Source organism: Somniosus microcephalus, chromosome 21, assembly GCF_052327205.1.
Source record: "Somniosus microcephalus isolate GS21.2 chromosome 21, FLI_Smic_1.0, whole genome shotgun sequence".
Classification (NCBI taxonomy): domain Eukaryota; kingdom Metazoa; phylum Chordata; class Chondrichthyes; order Squaliformes; family Somniosidae; genus Somniosus; species Somniosus microcephalus.
The window spans coordinates 43,759,950-43,785,099 of NC_141007.1; the positions used below are offsets into that span (position 1 = coordinate 43,759,950).

The 25,150-nt window shown below is 47.7% G+C and overlaps 1 protein-coding gene across 3 annotated transcripts in view; it reads left to right on the plus strand.

The window, feature by feature from the left end:
• Nucleotides 1–25,150, plus strand: part of LOC147102751 (programmed cell death 1 ligand 2-like) — a 41,624-nt gene that overhangs the window by 10,258 nt on the left and 6,216 nt on the right. For all 3 annotated transcript variants that reach the window (XM_085963516.1, XM_085963517.1, XM_085963515.1), the window contains exons 4-5: nucleotides 15,389–15,685; nucleotides 15,994–16,140. In XM_085963516.1, the coding sequence (XP_085819642.1) occupies nucleotides 15,389–15,685; nucleotides 15,994–16,140 (444 nt within the window). The remainder of the gene's footprint in view (nucleotides 1–15,388; nucleotides 15,686–15,993; nucleotides 16,141–25,150) is intronic.

Genomic DNA, 25,150 nt, shown 5'->3' on the forward strand with positions numbered 1-25,150 from the left:
TTGACCTCTGTGGCGGAATCACCAGAGGATTATGGACAATTGTATATAATTCCTTTTACAGCAATGTAATACAGCTGGGGCCTGCACCTTTAATGTATCTGTTAACTGTACTAGGGCTTCTTTCCTGTACTCCGCATGATGACGTCATGCCGTCCGTCACGTGATCTCTCAACGGCGGGAAGAACGTGATGACGTCATGACGTCAGAGCTCGGAACCTTCTAGCAGTAGAGCTTGGAACCTTCTAGCAGTTGAGCTCAGAACCTGCTAGCAGTTGAGCTCGGAACCTGCTAGCAGTTGAGCTCGGAACCTTCTAGCAGTTTCCAGAGAGGCTTTCAAGCAGACCAGACCTATTTGCATTGTATCCTACAGTTTCCTGTACAGCTTCGTTTGTTCATTAAATTTTATTGTTTTTGGTTTTCTGAGTCGATCTCAATTCTTTGGCTAGGAACCCCAGTTCCTACATTGGTGACCCCGATTTCTTCGAACAATTTTTGTTGAAGTTACATCATGGACACGAACGCCGTCACCCTCAAACTGCCGCAATTTTGGGAGCAACAACCGGCCGCGTGGTTTTTCCAGGCGGGAGCCCAATTTGCAATCTGGGGAGTAGCAGCGGATTCGACCCGTTATTATTACATGGTCTCCACCCTCGACAGCGCCACGGCCTCGCGGGTCATCAGCCTCCTCGAGAGTCCACCGAACGATGGCAAGTACGAAGCTTTAAAAGCACGTTTACTGCAGATTTTTGGTCTGTCCAAGTCGGAGCGTGCTCGCAGACTTATCTCCATGCCCGGCCTCGGGGACTCAAAACCCTCAGAGCTCATGAGCCAAATGCTCACGCTTTTGGGCTCGGAATCGCAATGTTTTCTGTTCCGCGAGCTGTTTCTCTGTCAACTACCAGAGCCAGTACAGACGGCCTTGGCCAATTCCACGATCACGGATTGTGCTGAACTCGCCGCGGAAGTGGATAAAATATTCACCATCTCACAACAATCTTGTGCAGCCACGAGGCACCCATCCCCCACAAGAGCGAATCCGACTCCTCCTCCTGCAGGCTGGTGTGCATACCACGCTCGGTTCGGCGCGAAGGCCAGAAATTGCCGTCTGCCCTGCAGTTTCTCACCAAAAAAAAAACCTACCTCGAACCAACGGTTTCTGAGAAGATCAATAAGGCCGAAGGGACACGCCAGAGTTGCGATGGCATTCGGGTCCGCAGGGAAACTCCTATACATTACAGACTCCCTGTCAGGGCGACGTTTTCTCTGTGATACTGGCTCCCAGTGCAGTATCCTACCAGCGTCGAAGCTAGATCTTCAATCCAGCGGTCAAGGTCCCCTCCTCGAAACAGCCAATAGTGCGGCCATTCGCACGTTCGGAAAGCGTAGGGTCCAGTTGAGTTTTGGCGGCCAAAGTTTTGTTTGGGAGTTCATCACGGCGAAAGTCTCACAGGCCATCCTGGGGGCAGATTTCTTCTGCGCAAACGGGTTTCTCATCGACGTCCGACACTGCCGGCTATTCAGTGCCTCCACTTTTCACTCGGTCCCCTGCCACCGAAGCACCACGATGTCTTGGTCAGTTGCCTGTGCAGTCCCATCTCCAAATGAGTTCTCTCATCTTCTCAGTGAGTTCCCTGAGCTCACCAGGCCCACATTTTCTTCTTCAGTCGCGAGGCACGGTGTGGCGCACCACATTACCACGACAGGATCCCCCGTTTATGCGAGAGCTCGAAGGCTGGAACCCGGTAAACTCGCGGCCGCCAAGGTGGAGTGCCACACAATGGAATGCCTGGGTATTATTCGATGTTCGAATAGTCCTTGGTCCTCGCCATTACACATTGTTCCTAAGCCGGGCGGCGGATGGCGACCATGCGGCGACTACAGACGCCTGAATGAGGCTACCACACCGGATCGGTACCCAATTCCTCACATTCAGGATTTTTCGGCCCATCTGGCAGGGAATTCCATCTTTTCCAAAGTAGACCTCATCCGAGACTATCATCAAGTGCCCGTGCATCCTCAGGACATCCCCAAAACTGCCATCATCACACCTTTTGGGCTCTTTGAGTTCCTTCGTATGCCGTTTGGGCTGAAGAATGCAGCACAAGCCTTCTGTCTCATGGATTCCGTGTTGCGCGATCTGCCGTTCATCTTCGTCTACCTAGACGACATCCTTATTGCCAGTAACAGCACGAAAGAACACATTACGCACTTGCGTACCCTTTTTTCTCGTCTCAGCCAACATGGCCTTATTATCAACCCGGCCAAGTGCCAGTTTGGGTTGCACAGCATTGATTTCCTGGGACACAGAATCACTTCAGAAGGCGCCATCCCGCTGGCCACGAAGGTGGAAGCAGTCACCTCGTTCCCTCTTCCTCAGACCGTCAGGGCCCTCCAGGAATTTCTGGGAATGGTCAATTTTTATCATCGGTTCGTCCCCAAGGCGGCATTGTTGATGCAACCTTTGTACAAGGCCCTCAGAGGTAAATCGGGCAAAGACCCGATCGATTGGACACCCCAGATGGACCAGGCTTTCCTCGACACTAAGAACACTTTGGCTGCTGCGACCATGTTGGCACATCCCCTTCTGGGCGCAACCATTGCCCTTACCACCGACGCATCTGATTATGCCATCAGGGCAGTACAGGAGCAGTGGGTCGACGGCACATGGCAACCACTGGCTTTCTTCAGCCGCCAATTGCGGAAGAATGAACGCAAGTATAGTACTTTTGATAGGGAGTTGTTGGCATTGTTTCTGGCCATCCGCCATTTTCGCTTCCTACTGGAAGGACGTCCATTCACGGCTTTTGTAGACCACAAGCCACTTACTTTTGCGATGGCCAAGACAGCGGAACCATGGTCGGCACGGCAACAACGTCATCTTACGTACATATCTGAATTTACAACCGACATACAACATGTCTTGGGCAAAGACAACCTGGTGGCGGATTGTCTCTCCCGCGTCCAGCTCCACGCAGTACACCTGGGAGTCGACTATGTTGGTTTGGCAAAAGAACAGAAGGCAGACCCTGAAGTGCAGGCATACCGGACCGCACCTTCCAGCTTACAAGTGGCTGATGTCAGTTTCCAGGCCGCAGGGACCACACTCCTGTGTGACATCTCGATGGGCGTCCCACGTCCAATCGTTCCAGTCAAATGGCGCAGGAGAATTTTCGACACTATCCACGGGTTGTCACACCCTGGCATGAGAGCGTCACAACGACTCATGGCAAAGAAATTCATCTGGAAGGGCATGCATCTCGACGTCCGTGACCGGACCAATACCTGTGTGAGTTGCCAGAAGTCCAAGATACAACGCCATGTTAAGGCCCCAGTCACCACTTTTCCGGTTCCGGAGCGTCGATTCGACCATGTGCACGTGGACTTGGTTGGTCCTCTCCCTTCCTCTCGCAGGTACACTCACCTCCTCACCGTGGTAGACCGCACCACCAGGTGGCCAGAGGCAATTCCTTTGGTTGCCACCACAGCGGTAGACGTCTCCAGAGCTTTCATCTCGTCGTGGGTAGCTCGGTTCGGGGTACCGGCTGACATCTCCTCCGACCGGGGGCCTCAATTTACCTCTGAGCTTTGGAACACCATAGCTCAAGGTTTGGGCACCAAGTTTTATCGTACCACCGCCTACCATCCACAGGCGAACGGTCTGTGTGAAAGATTCCACAGGTCCCTTAAAGCCATAATGCGTGCTAGTCTCCGTGGGCCTAGTTGGGTGGACAGGCTCCCTTGGGTGCTGCTAGGTCTTCGCACGGTGCCGAAGGACGACCTGCATTCTTCTTCAGCAGAGCTGGTTTACGGCCAACCACTCAGAGTGCCTGGCGATTTTCTTCCTCCTCACACGGAACCCTGGTCCCCAGCTCAGCAGCTCGTCAGCCATCAGGAAGTGGCTAGGAATTTCATCCCAGTGCCTATGTCGCATCATGACCTGCAGCGCTCCCATGTCCCGGTAGATCTTAAGAGCGCAGAATACGTGTTAATTCGGCAGGATGCTCGCAAAAACCCGCTCAAACCACCTTACACAGGTCCGTTCCGCGTCATCTCGTCAGGTGACAAATCCTTCACAGTCGACGTCGGCGGTAAGCCTGACCACATCTCCATCGACCGGTTGAAACTGGTGCATCTGGATTTGAGCGAACCAGTCGTCACCGCTCAGCCGCCTCGTCGTGGTCGCCCACCGTTGACTGCCGGTCCAGTACAGCCACAGTCATCCGCCGAGTCGCCAGTGCCCGCCTCACTGGGTCGACCACAGCCGGCCTCTTCTTCTCCTCCGCCTGCGGCGTCATCCCAACCACAGCCAACGGCCAGTTCGTCTTCTAGCGCTCCGTTCCAGCTGCTGGGGTATCGCAGTCTGTTGGACAGACTCGTCAGACCCCCTTCTCGCCTTACCTTCTCTGTTAAAAGCAATTCTGGGGGGGCGCATGTGGCGGAACCACCAGCGGATTACGGACAATTGTATATAATTCCTTTTACAGCAATGTAGTACAGCTGGGGGCTGCACCTTTAATGTACCTGTTAACTGTACTAGGGCTTCTTTCCTGTACTCCGCGTGATGATGTCATGCCGTCCGTCACGTGATCTCTCAATGGCGGGAAGAACGTGATGACGCCATGACGTCAGAGCTCGGAACCTTCTAGCAGTAGAGCTCGAAACCTTCCAGCAGTTGAGCTTGGAACCTGCTAGCAGTTGAGCTCGGAACCTGCTAGCAGTTGAGCTCAGAACCTTCTAGCAGTTTCCAGAGAGGCTTTCAAGCAGACCAGACCTATTTGCATTGTATCCTACAGTTTCATGTACAGCTTCGTTTGTTCATTAAATTTTATTGTTTTTGATTTTCTGAGTCGATCTCAATTCTTCGGCTAGGAACCCCAGTTCCTACACCTCTCTACTAAGGGAAATAGGTCCTTTCTATCCACTCTGTCTAGTCCCCTTATAATTTTATACACCTCAATTAAATCTCCCTCAGCCTCCTCTGTTCCAAAAACCTGAGCCTATCCAATCTTTCCTCATAGCTAAAATTCTCCAGTCCTGGCAATATCCACATAAATCTCCTCTCTAGCGCAGTAACTGGTGACCAGAACTATATGCAGTACTCCAGCTATGGCCTAACTAGTGTTTTACACAGTTCTGTCATAACCTTCCTGCTCTTATATTGTGTGCCTTGGCTAATAAAAGAAAGTAACCCGTATGCCTTCTTAACCACGTTATCTATCTGTCCTGCTACCTTCAGGGATCAGTGGACATGCATTCCAAGGTCCCTCTGTTCCTCTACGCTTCTCAATATCCTACCATTTATTGTGTATTCCCTTGTCTTGTTAGCCCTGCCCAAGTGCATTACCTCACACTTCTTTGGATTTGTCACTTTTCAGTCCACCTGACCAGTCTATTGATATCTTCTTGCAGTCTACTGCTTTCTTACTCAATATCAAACACACGACCAATTATTATATCATCTGCAAACTTCTTAATCATGTCCCCTACATTGAAGTCTAAATCACTGATATATACCACAAAAAGCAAGGAATCTAGTACTGAGTCTTGTAGAACCCCAGTGGAAACTGTCTTCCAGTCACAAAAAAAACCATCGACCCTTTGCTTCCTGTCACTGAGCCAATTTTGGATCCAACTTGCCACGATTTATAGTGTCCCTCGGAATTTTTTCCAATAATTTAGCCATCATGAGGTTAGGCTGACTGGTCTGTAATTACTCGATCTATCACTTTCTCCCTTTTTGCACGGTGGCATAGTGGTTAGCACTGTTGCCTCACAGCGCCAGAGACCCGGGTTTGAATCCGACCTCGGGCGACTGTCTGTGTGGAGTTTGCACATTCTCCCCGTGTTTACGTGGGTTTTCTCCGGGTGCTCCGGTTTCCTCCCACAGTCCAAAGATGTGCGGGTTAGGTTGATTGGCTATGATAAATTGACCCTTAGTGTTAGGGGGATTAAATACATGGGGTTACAGGGATAGGGTGGGATATGTGTTGGTGTAGGGGTTACGGGGATCGGGTGGGATATGTGTCGGTGCAGGCTCGATGGGCCGAAATGGCCTCTATCTGCACTGTGGGGTTTCTGTGATTCTGTGATTCTGTAAACAAAGGTACAATGTTAGCAGTCATCCAGGCCTCCTACACCACACCTATAGCCATCGAGGATTGAAAAATGATGGTCAGAGCCTCCACCAGTTCCTCCCTTGCTTCTCTTAACAGCCTGGGGTGCATTTCATCTGGGCTTGATGATTTATCTACTTTCAAATATGCTAACCCCCTTAATATTTCCTCTCTTATTATGTTTATCTCATCTAATAGATCACATTCCTCCTCTTTAACTACAATGTCTGCATCCTCCCTCTCTTTTGTGAAGACAGATGCTAAGTATTCATTAAGAACCAGACCCACATGTTTTGCCTCCACACACAGGTTACCTTTTTGGTCGCTGATAGGCCCTACTTTTTCCTCAGTTATCCTTTTGCTCATTATGTATTTATAAAACATCTTTGAGTTTTCCTTGATTTTACTTGCCAATATTTTTTCATGCCCTCTCTTTGCTTTCCTAATTTCTTTTTAATTTAACCCTTGCACTTTCTATACTCCTCTAGGCTTTCTGTAGTATTGAGCGCTCAGTATCTGATGAAAGCTTCCCTTTTTTGCCTTATCCTACCCTGTATGCTCCTTGACATGCAGGGGGCTCTAGATTTGGGAATCCCACCCTTTTTATTTGTGGGAACATATTTACTTTGTCCTCCTCGAATGCCTCCCACTGCTCTGACACCAATTTAAATTCAAGTAGTTGTTTTAAGTCCGCTTTTGCTAAATCACATCTCAGCTTAGTAAAATTGGCCTTTCCCCAATTGAGAACTTTTACTCCTGGTCTATCTTTGTCCTTTTCCATAACTACACTAAATGTAACTAAATTATGATCGCTACCACCAAAATGTTCTCCCACTGATACACCTTCCAGCTGCCCAGCTTCATTCCCTAAAACTATGTCCACTCCCTTGGGCTTGCTATATACTGACTAAAAAAGTTCTCCTGAATGCATTTTAAGAATTCTGTGCCCTCTATACCTTTTACACTGATTCTATCCCAGTTAATATTAGGATAGTTGAAATCCCCTACTATTACTGTCCTATTGTTTTTGCACTTCTCAGAAATTTGCCTACATATTTGCTCTTCTATCTCCCTCTAACTATTTGCTGGTCTATAGTACACTCCCAGCATTGTGATTGCCCCTTCTTTGTTCTTCAGTTCAACCCATATGACTTCATTTAATCATCCTTCGAACATATCATCCCCCCTGACAGGTGTAAATGTTTCTTTAACCAATATTGCGACCCCCCACCTTTTTTATCCCTCTCTCTATCTTGTCTGAAAACCCTGTAACCAGGAACGTTGAGCTGCCATTCCTGCCCTACTTTAAGCCATGTTGCAGTAATAGCTATGATATCATACTTCCATGTGTTTATCTGTGCCCTGAGCTCATCTGCCTTATTCGCTAGACTCCTTGCTTTGAAGTATATACCATTAAGCAATATCAAACTCCTTCATTGTCTATTTTCTAGCCTATGTTTCCTCTGCCTTCCAAACTCGCTTACTAGTTTTCTGCCTTCCACTTTCAGTTTTGCTTCTCCCCTTTCTGAATCCAAGCTCAGGTTTCTATCCCCCTGCCAAGCTAGTTTAAACCCTCCCCAGCAGCACCAGCAAATCCTCCCTGTGAGGATATCGGTCCCAGCCCTGTTGAGGTGCAACCCATCTGGCTTGTTCTGGTCCCACCTCTCCCAAAACCAATCCCAATGCCCCAGGAATCTAAAGCCCTCCATCCTGCACCATCTCTCCAGCCATGCATTATCTGCGCTATTCTCCTATTTCTATACTCACTAGCGCGTGGCATCGGGAGTAATCTGGAAATTACTACCTTTGCGGTCTTGCTTATTAATCTCTTTCCTAGCTCCCTAAAATCTGACTGCAGGACCAGATCCCTCTTTCTACCTATCTCATTGGTACCGATATGGACCACGACCTCTGGCTGTTCACCCTCCCCCTCAGAATGTTCTGCAGCTGCTCGGTGACATCCTTGACCCTGGCACCAGGGAGGTAACATACCATCCTGGAGTCACGTCTGCGGCCGCAGAAACGCCTGTCTGTTCCCCTAAATATTGAATCCCCTATCACTATTGCTTTTCTGACCCTCCTCCTCCCTCCCTGTACAGCTGAGCCAACCATGGTGCTGTGGATTTGGCTCTGGCTGTACTCCTAAGAGGGAACAATCATACCAGTTAGAGAGCAATATGCACTCAGGGGATTCCTTCACTACCTGCCTGGTCCTCCTTGTCTGCCTGGCTGTCACCCATTCCCTCTCTGCCTGCACATTCTTAATCTGTGGGGTGACCACCTCCTGAAATTTGCCACCCACGTAGCTCTCAGCCTCGCGGATGCTGCCTAAGCTCCGAAACCCGCAGCTTGAGCTCCTCCAGTTGATGACACTTCCTGCACATGTGATTGTCCAGGACACGAGAAGTGTTCGACGGGACTGAGGTGCTCTGCCATGCCTTTATTTATTAGACTACTTCCCAGAAATAAACATGGACTTGTCCCTGATCTGGACAAAAAAAGCTCACTAGCTGCTCACCAATCAGCTCCTTCCCATGTGCTGACGTCATTTTAGGTGTTTTTTACCTCTCTGCCTGACATTCCCGGGCCCTCTCTCTCTTGCTGCTTTATACTCTCGGACCGCTCTCTCTCTCTCCTGCTGCTTTATACTCTCGGACCGCTCTCTCTCTCTCCCACTGCTTTATACTCTCGGACCGCTCTCTCTCTCTCCCACTGCTTTATACTCTCGGACCGCTCTCTCTCTCTCCCACTGCTTTATACTCTCGGACCGCTCTCTCTCTCTCCTGCTGCTTTATACTCTCGGACCGCTCTCTCTCTCTCCCACTGCTTTATACTCTCAGACCGCTCTCTCTCTCTCCCACTGCTTTATACTCTCGGACCGCTCTCTCTCTCTCCTGCTGCTTTATACTCTCGGACCGCTCTCTCTCTCTCCCGCTGCTTTATACTCTCGGACCGCTCTCTCTCTCCCGCTGCTTTATACTCTCGGACCGCTCTCTCTCTCTCCCACTGCTTTATACTCTCAGATCGCTCTCTCTCTCTCCCACTGCTTTATACTCTCGGACCGCTCTCTCTCTCTCCCACTGCTTTATACTCTCGGACCGCTCTCTCTCTCTCCCACTGCTTTATACTCTCGGATCGCTCTCTCTCTCTCCTGCTGCTTTATACTCTCGGACCGCTCTCTCTCTCTCCCACTGTTTTATACTCTCGGACCGCTCTCTCTCTCTCCCACTGCTTTATACTCTCGGACCGCGCTCTCTCTCTCCCACTGCTTTATACTCTCGGACCGCTCTCTCTCTCTCCCACTGCTTTATACTCTCGGACCGCTCTCTCTCTCTCCCACTGCTTTATACTCTCGGACCGCTCTCTCTCTCTCCCACTGCTTTATACTCTCGGACCGCTCTCTCTCTCTCCCACTGCTTTATACTCTCGGACCGCTCTCTCTCTCTCCCACTGCTTTATACTCTCGGACCGCTCTCTCTCTCTCCCACTGCTTTATACTCTCGGACCGCTCTCTCTCTCTCCCACTGCTTTATACTCTTGGACCGCTCTCTCTCTCTCTCACACTGCTTTATACTCTCGGACCGCTCTCTCTCTCTCCTGCTGCTTTATACTCTCGGACCGCTCTCTCTCTCTCCCACTGCTTTATACTCTCGGACCGCTCTCTCTCTCTCCCACTGCTTTATACTCTCGGACCGCTCTCTCTCTCTCTCCCACTGCTTTATACTCTCGGACCGCTCTCTCTCTCTCCCACTGCTTTATACTCTCGGACCACTCTCTCTCTCTCCCACTGCTTTATACTCTCGGACCACTCTCTCTCTCTCCCACTGCTTTATACTCTCGGACCGCTCTCTCTCTCCCACTGCTTTATACTCTCGGACCGCTCTCTCTCTCTCTCACACTGCTTTATACTCTCGGACCGCTCTCTCTCTCTCCCACTGCTTTATACTCTCGGACCGCTCTCTCTCTCTCCTGCTGCTTTATACTCTCGGACCACTCTCTCTCTCTCCTGCTGCTTTATACTCTCGGACCGCTCTCTCTCTCTCCCACTGCTTTTTACTCTCGGACTGCTCTCTCTCTCTCTCCTGCTGCTTTATACTCTCGGACCACTCTCTCTCTCTCCCACTGCGTTATACTCTCGGACCGCTCTCTCTCTCTCCCACTGCTTTATACTCTCGGACCGCTCTCTCTCTCTCCCACTGCTTTATACTCTCGGACCGCGCTCTCTCTCTCCCACTGCTTTATACTCTCGGACAGCTCTCTCTCTCTCCCACTGCTTTATACTCTCGGACCGCTCTCTCTCTCTCCCGCTGCTTTATACTCTCGGACCGCTCTCTCTCTCTCCCGCTGCTTTATACTCTCGGACCGCTCTCTCTCTCTCCCACTGCTTTATACTCTCGGACCGCTCTCTCTCTCTCCCGCTGCTTTATACTCTCGGACCGCTCTCTCTCTCTCTCCCACTGCTTTATACTCTCGGACCGCTCTCTCTCTCTCCCACTGCTTTATACTCTCGGACCGCTCTCTCTCTCTCCCACTGCTTTATACTCAAAGTACTTAATCTGTTACCCACCAATCCGCTCACTCTGCCGCAGTGACGTCACTTTTGAATTTCTTTCTCAGATTTCCGCATTCTGCTCACGCTCTCACTGACTCTCTGCCACTGTTCTAATGCTTTTATCTGTTGTCTTCTCACGCTGTTTCACCTCAGGCTCACTCTCTCTGCTAATCTGTAAAATCTTGACATGTGAGTTAGGCAAACAACATATTTAATTAGGGTCATGTCTATTTATGAAGCCCAGGATCCCGTATGCTTTTTTAACTACTTTCTCAACCTGTCCTGCCACCTTCAACAATTGGTGCACATATACCCCTAGGTCTCTCTGTTCATGCACCCCCTTTAGGATTGTCCCCTTTATTTTAATTTCCTCTCCTCATCCTTTCTACCAAAATGTATCACTTCACACTTCTCTGCATTAAATTTCATCTGCCATGTGTCCGCCCATTCCACCAGCCTGTCTATGTCTTCTTGAAATCTATCACTATCCTCCTCACTGTTCACTATACCTCCAAGTTTTGTGTCATCTGCAAATTTTGAAATTGTGCCCTGTACACCCACATCCAAGTTATTAAGAAAAGCAGTGGTCCTAGAACCGACCCCTGGGGAACACCACTGGATACCTTCCTCCAGTCCGAAAAACAACCGTTCACCATTACTCTCTGTTTCCTGTCACTTAGCCAATTTCAGATCCATGCTGCCACTGTCCCTTTTATTCCATGGGCTTCAACTTTGCTGGCAAGCCTATTATGTGGCACTTTGTTGAACGCATTTTGGAAATCCATGTACACTACATCAACCGCATTGCCCTCATCAACCTTCTCTGTTACCTCATCAAAAAACTCAATCAAGTTGGTTAAACACGATTTGCCTTTAACAAATCAGTGCTGGTATTCCTTAATTAATCCACACTTATTCAAGTGACTGTTAATTTTGTCCCTGATTATCGTTTCTAAAAGCTTCCCCACCACTGAGGTCAAACTGACTGGCCTGTAGTTGTTGGGTTTATCCTTACACCCTTTTTTCATCAAGGGTGTAACATTCGCAATTCTCCAGTCCTCTGGCACCATCCCCATTTCTAAGGAGGATTGGAAGATCATGGCCAGTACCTCCGTGATTTCTTTCTTCACTTCCCTCAGCATCCTATCTGGTCCTGGTGACTTATCGACTTGAAGTACAGCCAGCCTTTCTAATACCTCCTCTTTATCATTTTTTATCCCATCCAGTATCTCCTCTACCTCCTCCTTCACTATGTCTATGACAGCATCTTCTCCTTTGGTGAAGACAGATGCAAAGTATTCATTTAGCACCTCAGCCATGCTCTCTGCCTCCATGTGTAGGTCTCCTTTTTGGTCCCTAATTGGCCCCACCCCTCCTCTTACTACCCGTTTATTATTTATATGCCTATAGAAGACTTTTGGATTACCTTTTATGTTAGCTGCCATTCTAATCTCATACCCTCTCTTTGCCCCTCTTATTTTCTTTTTCACTTCTACACTGAACTATCTATATTTAGCCTGATTCTCAGATGTATTCTCGATATCACATCTGTCATATGCGCTCTTTTTCTGCTTCATCTTTCTATCTCTTCTGTCATCCAGGGAGCTCTGGTTTTCATTGCCCTACCTTTCTCCCATGGGAACGTACCTCGTCTGTACCCGAACTATTTCCTCTTTAAAGGCAGCCCATTGTTCCATTAGAGTTTTGCCTGCCAATCTTTGATTCCAATTTACCCGGGCCAGATCTGTTCTCATCCCACTGAAATTGGCCTTCCTCCAATTAAGTATTTTTACTCTAGATTGCTCCCTTTCCTTTACCAGAGCGAATTGAAACCTTATGATACTATGATCAGTGTTCCCTAAATGTTCACCTACTGACACTTGCTCCATTTGACCTACCTCATTCGCCAGAACCAGATCCAGCAATGCTTCCTTCCTCATTGGGCCGGAAACATACTGATCAAGAAAGTTCTCCTGAACACACTTCAGAAATTCTTCCCCCTCTCTGCCCTTTATGCTATTACTATCCCAGTCTATATTAGGATAGTTGAAGTCCCCCATTATCACTCCTCTATAGTTCTTGCATCTCTCTGTTATTTCTCTGCAAATTTGCTCTTCCATATTTTTACCACTAGTTGTTGGCCTATAGAATACACCTAGTTGTGTAATGGCACCTCTATTATTTCTTAACTCTAGCCATATAGATTCTGTCCTTGACCCCTCCAGGACATCCTCTCTCTCCTGCACTGTAACATTCTCCTTAGCCAATACTGCCACACCACCCCCTATCTTTCCTGAACACCTTATATACAGGAATATTTAATATCTAAAATAAAAACAGAAAATGCTGAAAATACTCAGCAAGTCAGGCAGCATCTGTAGAGAGAGAAACAGAGTTAATGTTTCAGGTCGATGACCCTTCGTCAGAACTGGAAAAAGTTAGAGATGTAACAGATTTTTAAGCAGGTGTAGAGGCAGGGAAAGAGGGGAGGGATAGCCAATCCTGCCCTTTTTTGAGCCAGATCTCTGTTATTGCCACAACATCATATTCCCATGTGGCTATTTGCACCTGCAGCTCACCAACCTTTTTTACTATGCTTTGTGCATTCACATACATACACTGTAAACCTATCTTAGACCATCCTGTATTCTCTCTTAGTCTGACTCCACCTAATCACTTACTATTTCTTACTCTAGCGCTATCTGTCTCTCCCAATCCTTTGTGCCCTTTGTTTCTCCTTTCTAATGCTACATCCTGGTGCCCACACCCTGCCAACTTAGTTTAAACCCTCCCCAACAGCACTAGCAAACCTCCCCGCGAGGACATTGGTCCTGGCTCTGTTGAGGTGCAACCCGTCCGGCCTGTACAGGTCCCACCTCCCCCAGAATCAGCCCCAATGTCCCAGGGATCTGAAGCCCTCCCTCCTGCGCCATCTCTCCAGCCATGCATTCTCCTCCTCCTATTTCTATCCTCCTTTTTCTACAGTCACTCGCATGTGGCACCGGGAGTAATCCGGAGATTACTACCTTTGAGGTCCTGCTTTTTAATCTCTTTCCTAGCTCCCTAAAATCTGCCTGCAGGACCTCATCCCTCTTTCTACCTATGTCGTTGGTACTGATATGGACCACGACCTCTGGTTGTTCACCCTCCCCCCATAGAATGTACTCTTATATATTTTCAATCAGCAGTAACATAAAAAAGTGATAACCTCCCTTTCAATCACATGATTATGTAATTCTGCTAAACAGTGCTGTGGAGAGGGATTACTATAAGCATATATTTTTGATGAATTGTTGTTACTCTGGGCATTGCAGTTTACGAAATCAATTTCTTATTCTCCATTTTAAATATTGTTCAGAAATTGCGGCTGGTATTTTCCCCTGAAAAAATGGATGGGTTTGGCGCGTGGGGGCAGTTAAAGTGTTAAAAATGGGGTTCCCAACCTGATCCCCACTCCAACCCGCCCACTTCTGGTTTTGATGGAGGCGGGTTGGGGGCAGGAGGCCAACCCGCTCCATCAATTTAAATACTATAATAATGAGGCTGGCAGCCTCTTTTATCACTTCCATTTTGAATTTAACAATTCATGAAACCCGGCAGTTAAACCGAGGCGGGGACTGCTGCATCCAGGAGGTTAAGTGGCTTTACACCTGGATCCAGGGCCCCTACCTAACCCACCCCCCACCCCCCGTGATCGGAGACCCACTCACAAGGCCTCCAATCACCTCCCCAGACCTCCGATGCCCACCATGAGGCCTCCCTCCCTCACCCCACCGATGATGCTGAGGCCGGTCACAATCCTCTGGTGGCCGGTCCCGATCCTCTCTCCCCCACCCTGCTGATCCCCGGCTGACAACCCCCCCATAACAACCCCCCGATCCTCCGGCGTCCCCCCTCACCCCACCGATCCCCGGCCAACTCCAATCCCTGATCCCCGGCTGACCCACTGACCCCACGCGATCTCCGACTCTCTGCGGATCCTTCAAACCCCCGCTGATCCCCGATATCCCCAATCCTGCCCCCCCCGCGATCCGCGATCCGCGATCCTCCCCTGCCGATCCCCGACCCTCCCGCTGCCAATCAATGACCGAGCCAGCTGATTCTCAACCCCCCCCCAACCTCCCACCCCTTGAGCCCTCCCCCGGACCAACCCCTCGCTCTCTCTCTGCATCTGAGGCCTACCCGTCCGCAGCCAGCCAGCCTCTCAATCTGCCTGGCTGCGGGCTGGAATCCAAGTGCAAATCAGGCCCTGCTGTTAAAGTCAGCAGGGCCTGCGGGAAACCTGGCCTCCCGGGATTCCCAGCCACCTTGGAGGTGCTCCCCCCCACCCCCCGCCCCGAACTCCGCCCCCCTGATGAAAATTCCGGCCTGCAAGTGTGTTAGTTAACATGGGCATTAGACTGTACCACTTAATTTATGGTAGATTTGGGGGTTTATAATATTCTGCTTCATTTCTTAGCTATCAATACTATTTAAGCAATAATATCAGTGCAAATCCATCACTAGATTTGCAGAGGACACAGATGTACACCAGAAAAATATGCAAGATGTATGTACAAACTACTTTCTAAATTAAACAGCCCTAACCTAAGGTAACCTAAATTCACCAGACTTAGAACTGTTGTTATTTTTTGCTGGGTTGGGCGGGGCAGTGTACAAGCCACCCCTATATTATTCTACAGCTCCCTCGCATTATATTAACAATGTAATTGTTTTTTTTTAGCGCCGTACACTTTGCCAGAAGTGACCCTAATTCCAAATCTCATAAGAACAATGAGAACAACAAAGCTCACTTGTGAAACGACTGGATACCCACTGGCTCGGATTGATTGGTTTGTCGATGATAAAAGGAATCTCACATTCGAGGATAAAAGTAGTAGTGTGAAAACCACACAGGGGTTGTTCAAGATCACCAGCACGCTTCTAATCAACGAAACGGAAAGTGCCCTGGAAGGTAATTATACTTGTGCCGTGTGGAATGTGGAAGAGGAGGAATACGAGGTGCAGACACACTTTCCAAGTGAGTTCATAGTATTTATTCAAAACAATCTCAGAAAATGGCTGTTTAAAGAATTGATATTGTTCTTATTTTTTCTCAATTTGTGGGCAATGTTACAAGACTGTACTTAATGCTCATGACTATTTTCCCTGAGAAGTTTGTGGGGCTTCTTTTAAACTGTTGAAATCCTTTTCCTCACAGAGTTGTTTGAATTTCAACATATCTATTGCTAATTAATAGTCATAGAGAATAGAAATGAATGGCATTATTATGCATACAAAGGTTGAAGCTGGAATTTACAATTAAGTTTCATTTCCCCAAATTTTCAGTTCCAGTCTTGGATCCACTTAATTATGATCACCAAAGTGAAGAGAAAAGGAAGAAGGCTCACACAGCAGTCTTTATCATTGTTGGGGCCCTTTTATCTGTCATAGCCATCTTGGTGGCTTTGCGATACAGAAGAATATTCCGTCCAGGTATGATATTTGTGTAAAATTTTAAACTTTTCAGTGTTTGGTAAATAAATTATGATATAATCTTATGCTTTAAAATACTTTGGGTTAGCCTTTTTTTTTAATAAGCCCATTGCCTGGCAACCTTTCTGTGGTGTATGTGCCTTTAAGAGCCCCCTGTGTACTGTAATGCCGGTAATGGCCACTCGGGCTATATAAGCCTGTATATGGTTCACCTCCAGACTTTGTCCAGTAAACACCTGTAAACCAACTCCTGCATTCCGTGTCTTCATTAACACACGGATACAACACTTTCAATTCAGTTTAACCATATGTTGTGCCAAAGGTGCAAGTTCCCAGGCTTAATAAAAAGAAAGATGCAACAGAATCTGAAACACGCTGAACGGCTTCTGATGTTCTAATTCACTTCCCAGAGTTGTGTGACTTAGAAAAGCTCTTAGCTGAACCATTGGAAGTCAAGTACCCTTATCTTACTGAGCGGGAAAAAGTTTGCTGAATAGTTTGCTGAATAGTTTGCTGAAGTGAAATCTAGAGGCGTCTAAAGCTATGAATGTTGCCTAATTAGTTACAGCCTTCAGCTTTCCTTATGTCGTAGTTGGGTAAAATAGTTGGTTGAAGAGGGGGTAGATAATGTACAAAGCCATGTTTCCCCTCCCTCCCCACCCCCTGCTCCCACCAAGAGAAGAAAGAAATGTCCAGGTGAGTCATGCTGAGCTGCTCTGGTGCACCTTCTATTGAGCCATAACCAGCCATCGAGCAGCATTGGATGAGATGTGGGAATATGTCATTTATGGTGTTCCAAGCCACAAGTTCCAAGTTATGGCATTTGGTACAGGGCAATGCAAATGGGTGAGGGGAAGGAAACATTCTTTTAAGTAGGAATTAGAATTTAAAAAAATAATAATTCTCTAGTTGTGGGCATCGCTGGCAATGTTGGCACTTACTGCCCATCCTAGCTGCCCTGAGTAGGTGCTGGTGGGCCTTCTCCTTTGTAGTCTGATACAACTGAATGGCTTGCTAGGCTAATTCAGAGGTCAGTTAAGAGTCAACCACATTGGTGTGGGACTCGAGTCACATATAGGACAGGCAGGTAAGGACGGGAGGTTTCACTCTCTAAAGGACATTAGTGAACTGGTTGGGTTTAAGAAGAACATAAGAAATAAGAGCAGGAGTAGGCCATTCGGACCCTCGAGCCTGCTCCGCCATTCAATAAGATCATGGCTGATCATCGACCTCAACTCCACTTTCCTGCCTGATCTCCATATCCCTTGATTCCCCTAGACTACAAAAATCTATCAATCTCAGCCTTGAATATACTCAAAGACTCAGCATGCACAACCCTCTGGGGAGAGAATTCCAAAGATTCACAACACTCTGAGTGAAGAAATTCCTCCTCATCTCAGTCTTAAATGGCCTACCCCTTATCCTGAGACTATGCCCCCTAGTTCTAGACACTCCAGTCAGGGGAAACAACCTCTCAGCATCTACCCTGTCAATCCCCTTCGGAATCCTGTTTGTTTCATTGAAATCACTTCTCATTCTTCTAAACACCAGAGAGTATAAGCCCATTCTCCACAATCTCTCATCATAGGACAGTCCTCTCATCCCCGGAATCAATCTAGTGAACCTTCGTTGCACCACCTCCAAGGCAAGAATATCCTTCCTTAGATAAGGAGACCAAAACTGTGCACTGCACTCCAGGGGGTCGATTTTCATTAAGCTGTCGGGAAGGAGGCGGGACTACAACTTTCGGGTTTTAGTCCCGCCTACATCGACGTTCGGCCAATCCACGTAATTTTCACTTGATTGACCTTGTTGAGCCCGCCCACCGAGCTCAGCATGCCAAGTAATGGCCACCCGGCAACAGGTGACATCACAGACTGAAATTTCATCTGTCAAGAGGTCTTGACAGATGAAACATCAGTGTTTCACAGCTCTTTGAAGCTGTCAAACACTGACAGTCTGACTTCTAACATGAGCCCTTCTACACAGACTCAGTTAGAACTGTCACCGGCAATGAAAGCTGAAAGCTGTCACTTTTGACAGCTCGCAGCCATTTTGCTTTCAGTGCCGGCTGAGTGATGGACTCCCGAAACCTAGAGGAAGAAAGGCTGTTAAGGTAAGTACAGGTAATTTAAACTTCTTTACACACTTTAGACACACCAAACACACTTACCTTTGCACTCATGCACCCATCACTCACCTGAACACCGACATCGCGACCCCTCCACGTCCTTCAACCTGACGGCCCGCCTGCTCTAACCTGGTGTGGTTTGCAGCCGCCGGGAATCCCACACGACACCCCTCAAAATCGGGATTAGGCTAAAAACTGCCTGTTAACTACCTGTTAACAGGCAGTTAATTGGCACTAATCACTTCCCGCCTCGGGTCGGCGGATCCCAGTGCGGGGCGGGTACCCGCCTCCTCTGAAACTTACGTGGAGGTGGGTTTTGGGCGGGATGGTGTCGGGACCCCCGAATTCGGGATTTCCGCCCCCCCCACACGCCTGAAACCCTGCCTGACGGCTCCAGGAAAATCGACCCCCAGGTGTGGTTTCAGCAAGGCCCTGTACAATTGTAGCAAGACTTCCTTATTCTTATACTCCAACCCCCTTACAATAAAGGCCAACATGCCATTTGCCTTCCTTATTGCTTGCTATACCTACATGCTAGCTTTCTGTGTTTCTTGCACGAGGACACCCAGATCTCTCTGAACACCAACATTTGAAAGTTTCTCACCGTTTAAAAAATATAAACAATGGATTCCAGCATTTTCCCGATGACTGATGTCAGGCTAACTGGCCTGTTGTTCCCTGTTTTTTCCCTCCCTCCTTTCTTGAATAGCGGTGTTACATTTGCTACCATTCTAGAATCTAGGGAATTTTGGAAGATCAAAACCAATATATCCACCATCTCTTCAGCCACCTCTTTTAGAACCCTAGGATGTAGGCCGTCAGGTCCAGGGGATTTGTCGGCTTTTAGTCCCATTAGTTTCTCTAGTACTTTTTCTCTACTTATATTAATTATGTTAAGTTCCTCACCCGCATTAGACCCTTGGATCCCCATCATATTTGGTATGCTTTTTGTGTCTTCTATTGTGAAGACAGATAAAAAATATTTGTTTAACGTTTACATAGAAACTGCCATTTCCTTATTCCCCATAATAATTTCTCCTGTCTCAGCCTCTAAAGGACCACCATTTACATAGAAACATAGAAGATAGGAGCAGGAGTAGGCCATTCGGCCCCTCGAACCTGTTCCGCCATTTAATGAGATCATGGCTGATCATCCAAATTCAGTACCCTGTCCCTGCTTTCTCCAAATATACTTTGATTCTTTTAGCCTTAAGAAATATATCTAACTTCTTCTTGAATATATTTAATGAATTGGCCTCAACTGCCTTCTGTGGTAGAGAATTCCACAGGTTCACCACTCTCTGGGTGAAGAAATTCCTCCTCATCTCAGTCCTAAATTGCTTACCCCTTATCCTTAGACCGTGACCCCTGGTTCTGGACTCCCCCACCATCGGGAGCATCCTTCTTGCATCTAGTCTGTCTAGTCCTCTTAGAATTTTATAAGTTTCAATGAGATCCCCTCTCATTCTTCTAAACTCTGGCGAATATAAGCCTAATTGACCCAATCTCTCTTCATACGTCATTCCTGCCATCAGAGGTATCAGCCTGGTGAATCTTCGCTGCACTCCCTCCATGGCAAGAACATCCTTCCTCAAATAAGGTGACCAAAACTGCACATAACACTCAAGGTGTGGTCTCACCAAGGCCCTGTACAAATGCAGCAAGACATCCTTCCTCCTGTACTCAAATCCTCTCGCTATGAAGGCCAAAATACCATTTGCCTTCTTAACCGCCTGCTGCACCTGCATGCTTACCTTCAGCGACCGGTGCACAAGGACACCCAGGTCTCGTTGCTGTAGTGTATGTACCTTTAAGAGCCCCTGTGTACTGTAATACCGGTAGTGACCACTCGGGTATATAAGCCTGTATAGCGACTTGTATCTTTTAGTTCACCTCCAGACTTTGTTCAGTAAACACCTGTTAAACCAACTCCTGCGTTCCGTGTCTCCATTAACACACGGATACAACAGTGGCGACGAATTGGAAACAGACTTACCTGCAATTCAGCAGCACCTCAAGGAGATCGATTCCTCAGACAAAGGTCGAAGAAAAAAAAAAGAAAAAAAACTGTGGTTTCACCAGCTAGCCGAGCTGGTGGCAGGTACTGCACTAATCCTTCCTGGGCGGCGGGCTGGGGCTCGATCGGGTGGCTCTGCAGCGGGGCCGAGCAGCGAGTTGGAAGGCGGAGGCAAACAGAGACGGAGGGTGGAGCACTCGGGAGACGGCCGGCGCTGCAAAGCAGGTCGGCGTTCGGACCAAGCAGAGGGAGGGAAAAGTCCCAGAGAGTCCGGCGGGAACGAGTCTCCAACTATTAAAAATATCTGTGTAAATAAAAACCGCGGAGAACAGCGTTGTCAGCAGCGGCAGCGGCGGGAAAGCACGGGAGGCGCCATTTTTTCTCGGCAGGGAAGAAAGGAAAGCGCGGGAGGCGCCATTTTTGATTTTCAGGATGCCTAAGACTGGCAATATTACTGCTTTCGATAGTAATATACAGGACTGGACCACATATGTGGAAAGAGTGGAGGCATATTGCACAGCGAATGAAGTAGAGGATGATAAAACGGCATCGGTACTTCTAAATCTGATGGGCGCTAGGACATACGGGCTGTTACGAAACTAAATCACTCCAGCCAAACCGATGGACAAGAATTTTAAGGAGATTGTTGATACCCTACAGGAGCACTTAAACCCAACACCGCTGCTGATAGCGGAATGATTCAAATTCTTCAGGAGGAATCAGCACAAGAATGAAAGTAACGCTGATTACCTCACCGAATTAAGAAAGCTGTCAAAGCACTGCCAATTCGGGGCAGGACTGGCAGATTCTCTACGAGACAAATTCGTCTGCGGTCTCCTAAGTGAAGGAACACAGAAAAGGCTACTTTCTGAGAAAGATTTGACACTGGACAAGGCTTTCAGTGTGGCTGTACCATACGAAGCAGCAGCAAGAGGAGCTGCAGAGATACAGCAAAAGCCACAGGACTTCGGCACCCATGAAATGACACGGGGTTGAGAGAGATGTTATCGCTGCGGCAGATCCACCCATGACCAGAGGGACTGCTGGTTCAAGGACAAAGCATGCAGGCAATGCGGAAAGATGGGACACATTGCACGTGTATGCCGATCTGGAAACAACAAATCCACTGACAGAAAAAAATTCAATAAGGAAAAGTACAGAAAGGTACAAATGATGACAGACAGTAGCTCCGAAGACCAGAAGAGCGATAGCGACTCCGGAAACAAGAGACTAAGCTGTCTCAAATTACATAATGTAATTGCCAAAGAAGATTACCAGACCATTTGGGTTACCCTCACGATAGCGGGGTCCCCAGTTAAAATGGAGCTAGATACAGGATCAGCTCTGACCGTCATAAGTCGACAGGATTACGAGCGGCTATTTCCGCATATACCTTTGAAAGACACATCCATTATCTTGAAGACATATACGGGGCAGAAAGTATACCCCAGAGGGAAAATAAGGGTGCCTGTTGAATACAACGGCAAGGAAATACAGAAGTTGTATTTATACGTTCTGCAAGATGGTGGTCCACCGCTGTTGGGACGTGAATGGATCAGGAAGATACGTTTAGACTGGCAATCCATTCACGCACTGACGGTGACCAGTAAGAAAAAAAATGATGATGACGTCATATCTGAACGATTAAAAGACATCTTGGCCAACGCCAAAGAAGTGTTTCAACAGGAACTAGGAACCTTGAAAGGCGTCACCGCCTCAATAAAAGTGGAAGATGCGGCAATTCCCAAGTTTTTTAAGGCAAGGCCGGTGCCATACGCAATTCGTCCAGCAGTCGAGGCAGAGCTGGAGAATTTGGAAAAGGCAGGCGTGTTGTCCAAGGTAGATTGGAGCGAGTGGGCAACACCCATCGTCCCGATCATGAAGAAAACGTTGAATAATGATAAATCTGAAGAACAGAGAAAAATTCGCATCTGTGGGGACTTCAAGGTGACTGTAAACCCGGTCCTTCACACTGTACAGTATCCTCTTCCGAGGATAGAAGATATTTTCGCCTCACTATCCGGAGGGAAACGTTTCACCAAAATTGACTTGGCACAGGCATATCTACAGATGGAAGTTGAGGAGGCCTCTAAAAAGTATCTCACGATAAACAGACACAAAGGCCTGTACCAGTACAATCGACTGGTTTTCGGAGTAGCATCAGCTCCAGCTATCTGGCAAAGAGCTATGGAGTAAGTCCTGCAAGGGATTCCGGGGACTCAATCCTACCTAGACGACATCCTTGTAACAGGAAAAAATAACAACGAGCACCTTGCCAATTTGGAGCAGGTGCTCACTAGGCTAAGAGAACGGGGCCTACGAGCAAATCGCCCCAAGTGCGAATTTTTCCAGAAACAAATATCATATTGTGGCCATATAATTAACGAAGAAGGGTTGCATAAATCACCTGAAAAAATTGAAGTGGTCATAAAAGCCCAAGCACCTGAAAATGTCTCACAATTAAGGTTGTTCCTGGGATTGATAAATTACTATCATAAATTTTTACCGAACTTATCAACTGTTCTGCACCCTCTTAACGCACTGCTACAAACGGGAGTAATTTGGAAATGGAGCGAAGACTGTAAACGTGCCTTCCATAAATGCAAAGGCTTGATCACGTCCAAGGAAGTGTTGGCTCATTACAACCCATCACTGCCAATCACACTGGCGTGCGATGCATCCCCTTACGGCGTAGGAGCGATATTATCGCATAGATTCCCTGATGGCTCGGAGCAGCCGATAGCTTTTGCGTCACGCACATTGAACTCAGCTGAGCGTAACTATGCCCAGATCGACAGGGAAGCACTCAGCCTGGTGTGGGGAGTGAAGAAATTCAACCATTACCTACACAGACAAAAATTTACCTTGTTGACTGACCATCAACCCCTCGTCTCCATATTCAACCCTAAAAAGGGCGTTCCCATTATGACAGCGCAAAGGCTACAGAGGTGGTCCCTTTTCCTAGGGGCACACCAATATGACATAGAATACAAAGGATCAAAACAGCATGGGAATGCTAAACGGTTTATCACGCCTACCGTTGCCAACGGTAGAAGAGGGACCTACAGTGGACCCAGTGGAGATGTTCCACTCAACCATAGTGGAATGTCTACCAGTAACAAAATCTACCATTGAAAAGGAAACGAGAAATGACCCGACTCTCTCACGAGTCTACGATTTAACGGTGAAGGGATGGCCAGCACATGGCGAACCGCTGTTGCCAGCATTCTCGCAAAGAAGAGAACAGCTGTCAGTGTGCCGAGGAACCTTGATGTGTGGATCCAGAGTGGTGATTCCACCCAAACTCCAGGAGAAAGTGCTAAAGGAGCTTCACGAGGGGCATCTGGGTGGAATAAAAATGAAGAACCTAGCCAGAGCGTTTCTGTGGTGGCCAGGTATCGATGGAGACATCGAAGAAATGACCAAGAGCTGTCTAGGATGCCAGAAGGTCCAAAACGCCCCACCACAAGCCCCTCTACATCCATGGGAGTGGCCCTCATCTCCATGGCAAAGGGTACATATCGACTTTGCTGGTCCATTTATGGACTCAATGTTCTTAATCGCGGTGGATGCACACTCCAAGTGGCCGGAGGTAATAAAGATGTCCTCCACCACCACGGAAAAAACCATCACAGTATTAAGGACCATATTTGCCAGGAATGGGCTGCCTGAACAGATCTGTTCTGATAATGGACCGCAATTTGTGTCCGAAGAATTCAGGAAGTTCTTAAAAAACAATGGGGTTAAGCACTACACATCCGCCCCATACCATCCCGCCACCAATGGGTTAGCTGAAAGGTTTGTCCAGAACTTCAAGAAGGCCATAAAGGCCATGTGTAATGAAGACATAAATCTACAACATAAGGTAGATAACTTCTTGTTTGCGTACAGGAATGCAACACATGTGGTTACAAACCAAACTCCTGCCATGATGTTTTTCAATAGAAGACTAAGATGCCGGCTGGATTTGATCAAGCCAAACATCAGAAGGGACGTAGAGAACCGGCAATTTCAAGGCATGAATGAAAGGCCAACTAGAACCTTCCAGATAGGTCAACAAGTTTTGGCCCGGGACTACCGTACCGAGAAATGGCAGCCTGGAACTATTTGCACACAACTAGGACCGCTGATGTATACCGTGGACATTGGAGAAAGCATAATAAGGCGCCATGCTGACCAGATCATAGATTCATCCGAAAAGGGATAACCTACACCACAACTCTATATGCCTAATGATGAAGCAGAGATACCCATAGTATCTACCTCCGATCCGGTGATATTGGAACCAGATGAACCCGACACTGGCATTCAAGCCGAATCGACCTTGCCAAAAGAACCTACTACACCACCGAAAACTACTACACCACGAGGCGTTATCCGGACCGAGTCAGGAAGCCTTCAGAGAGACTAACTTATAATTGATTAACTGCAGCAAATGTGTAGATTATTGTTCTTGTAAACATGTTAATTAATGTTTACTTAAAATGTTATGTACTAATTATCTAAAAGGGGAGGAATTGTAGTGTATGTACCTTTAAGAGCCCCTGTGCACTGTAATACCGGTAGTGACCACTCGGGTATATAAGCCTGTATAGCGTCTTGTATCTTTTAGTTCACCTCCAGACTTTGTTCACTAAACACCTGTTAAACCAACTCCTGCATTCCGTGTCTCCATTAACACACGGATACAACAGTTGCACTTCCCCTTTTCCCAATCTATTGCCGTTCAGATGATAATCTGCCTTCCTGTTTTTGCCACCAAAGTGGATAACCTCGCATTTATCCACGTTATACTGCATCTGCCATGCATCTGCCCAATCACCCAACCTGTCCAAATCATACTGGTGTTTCTCTGCATCTTC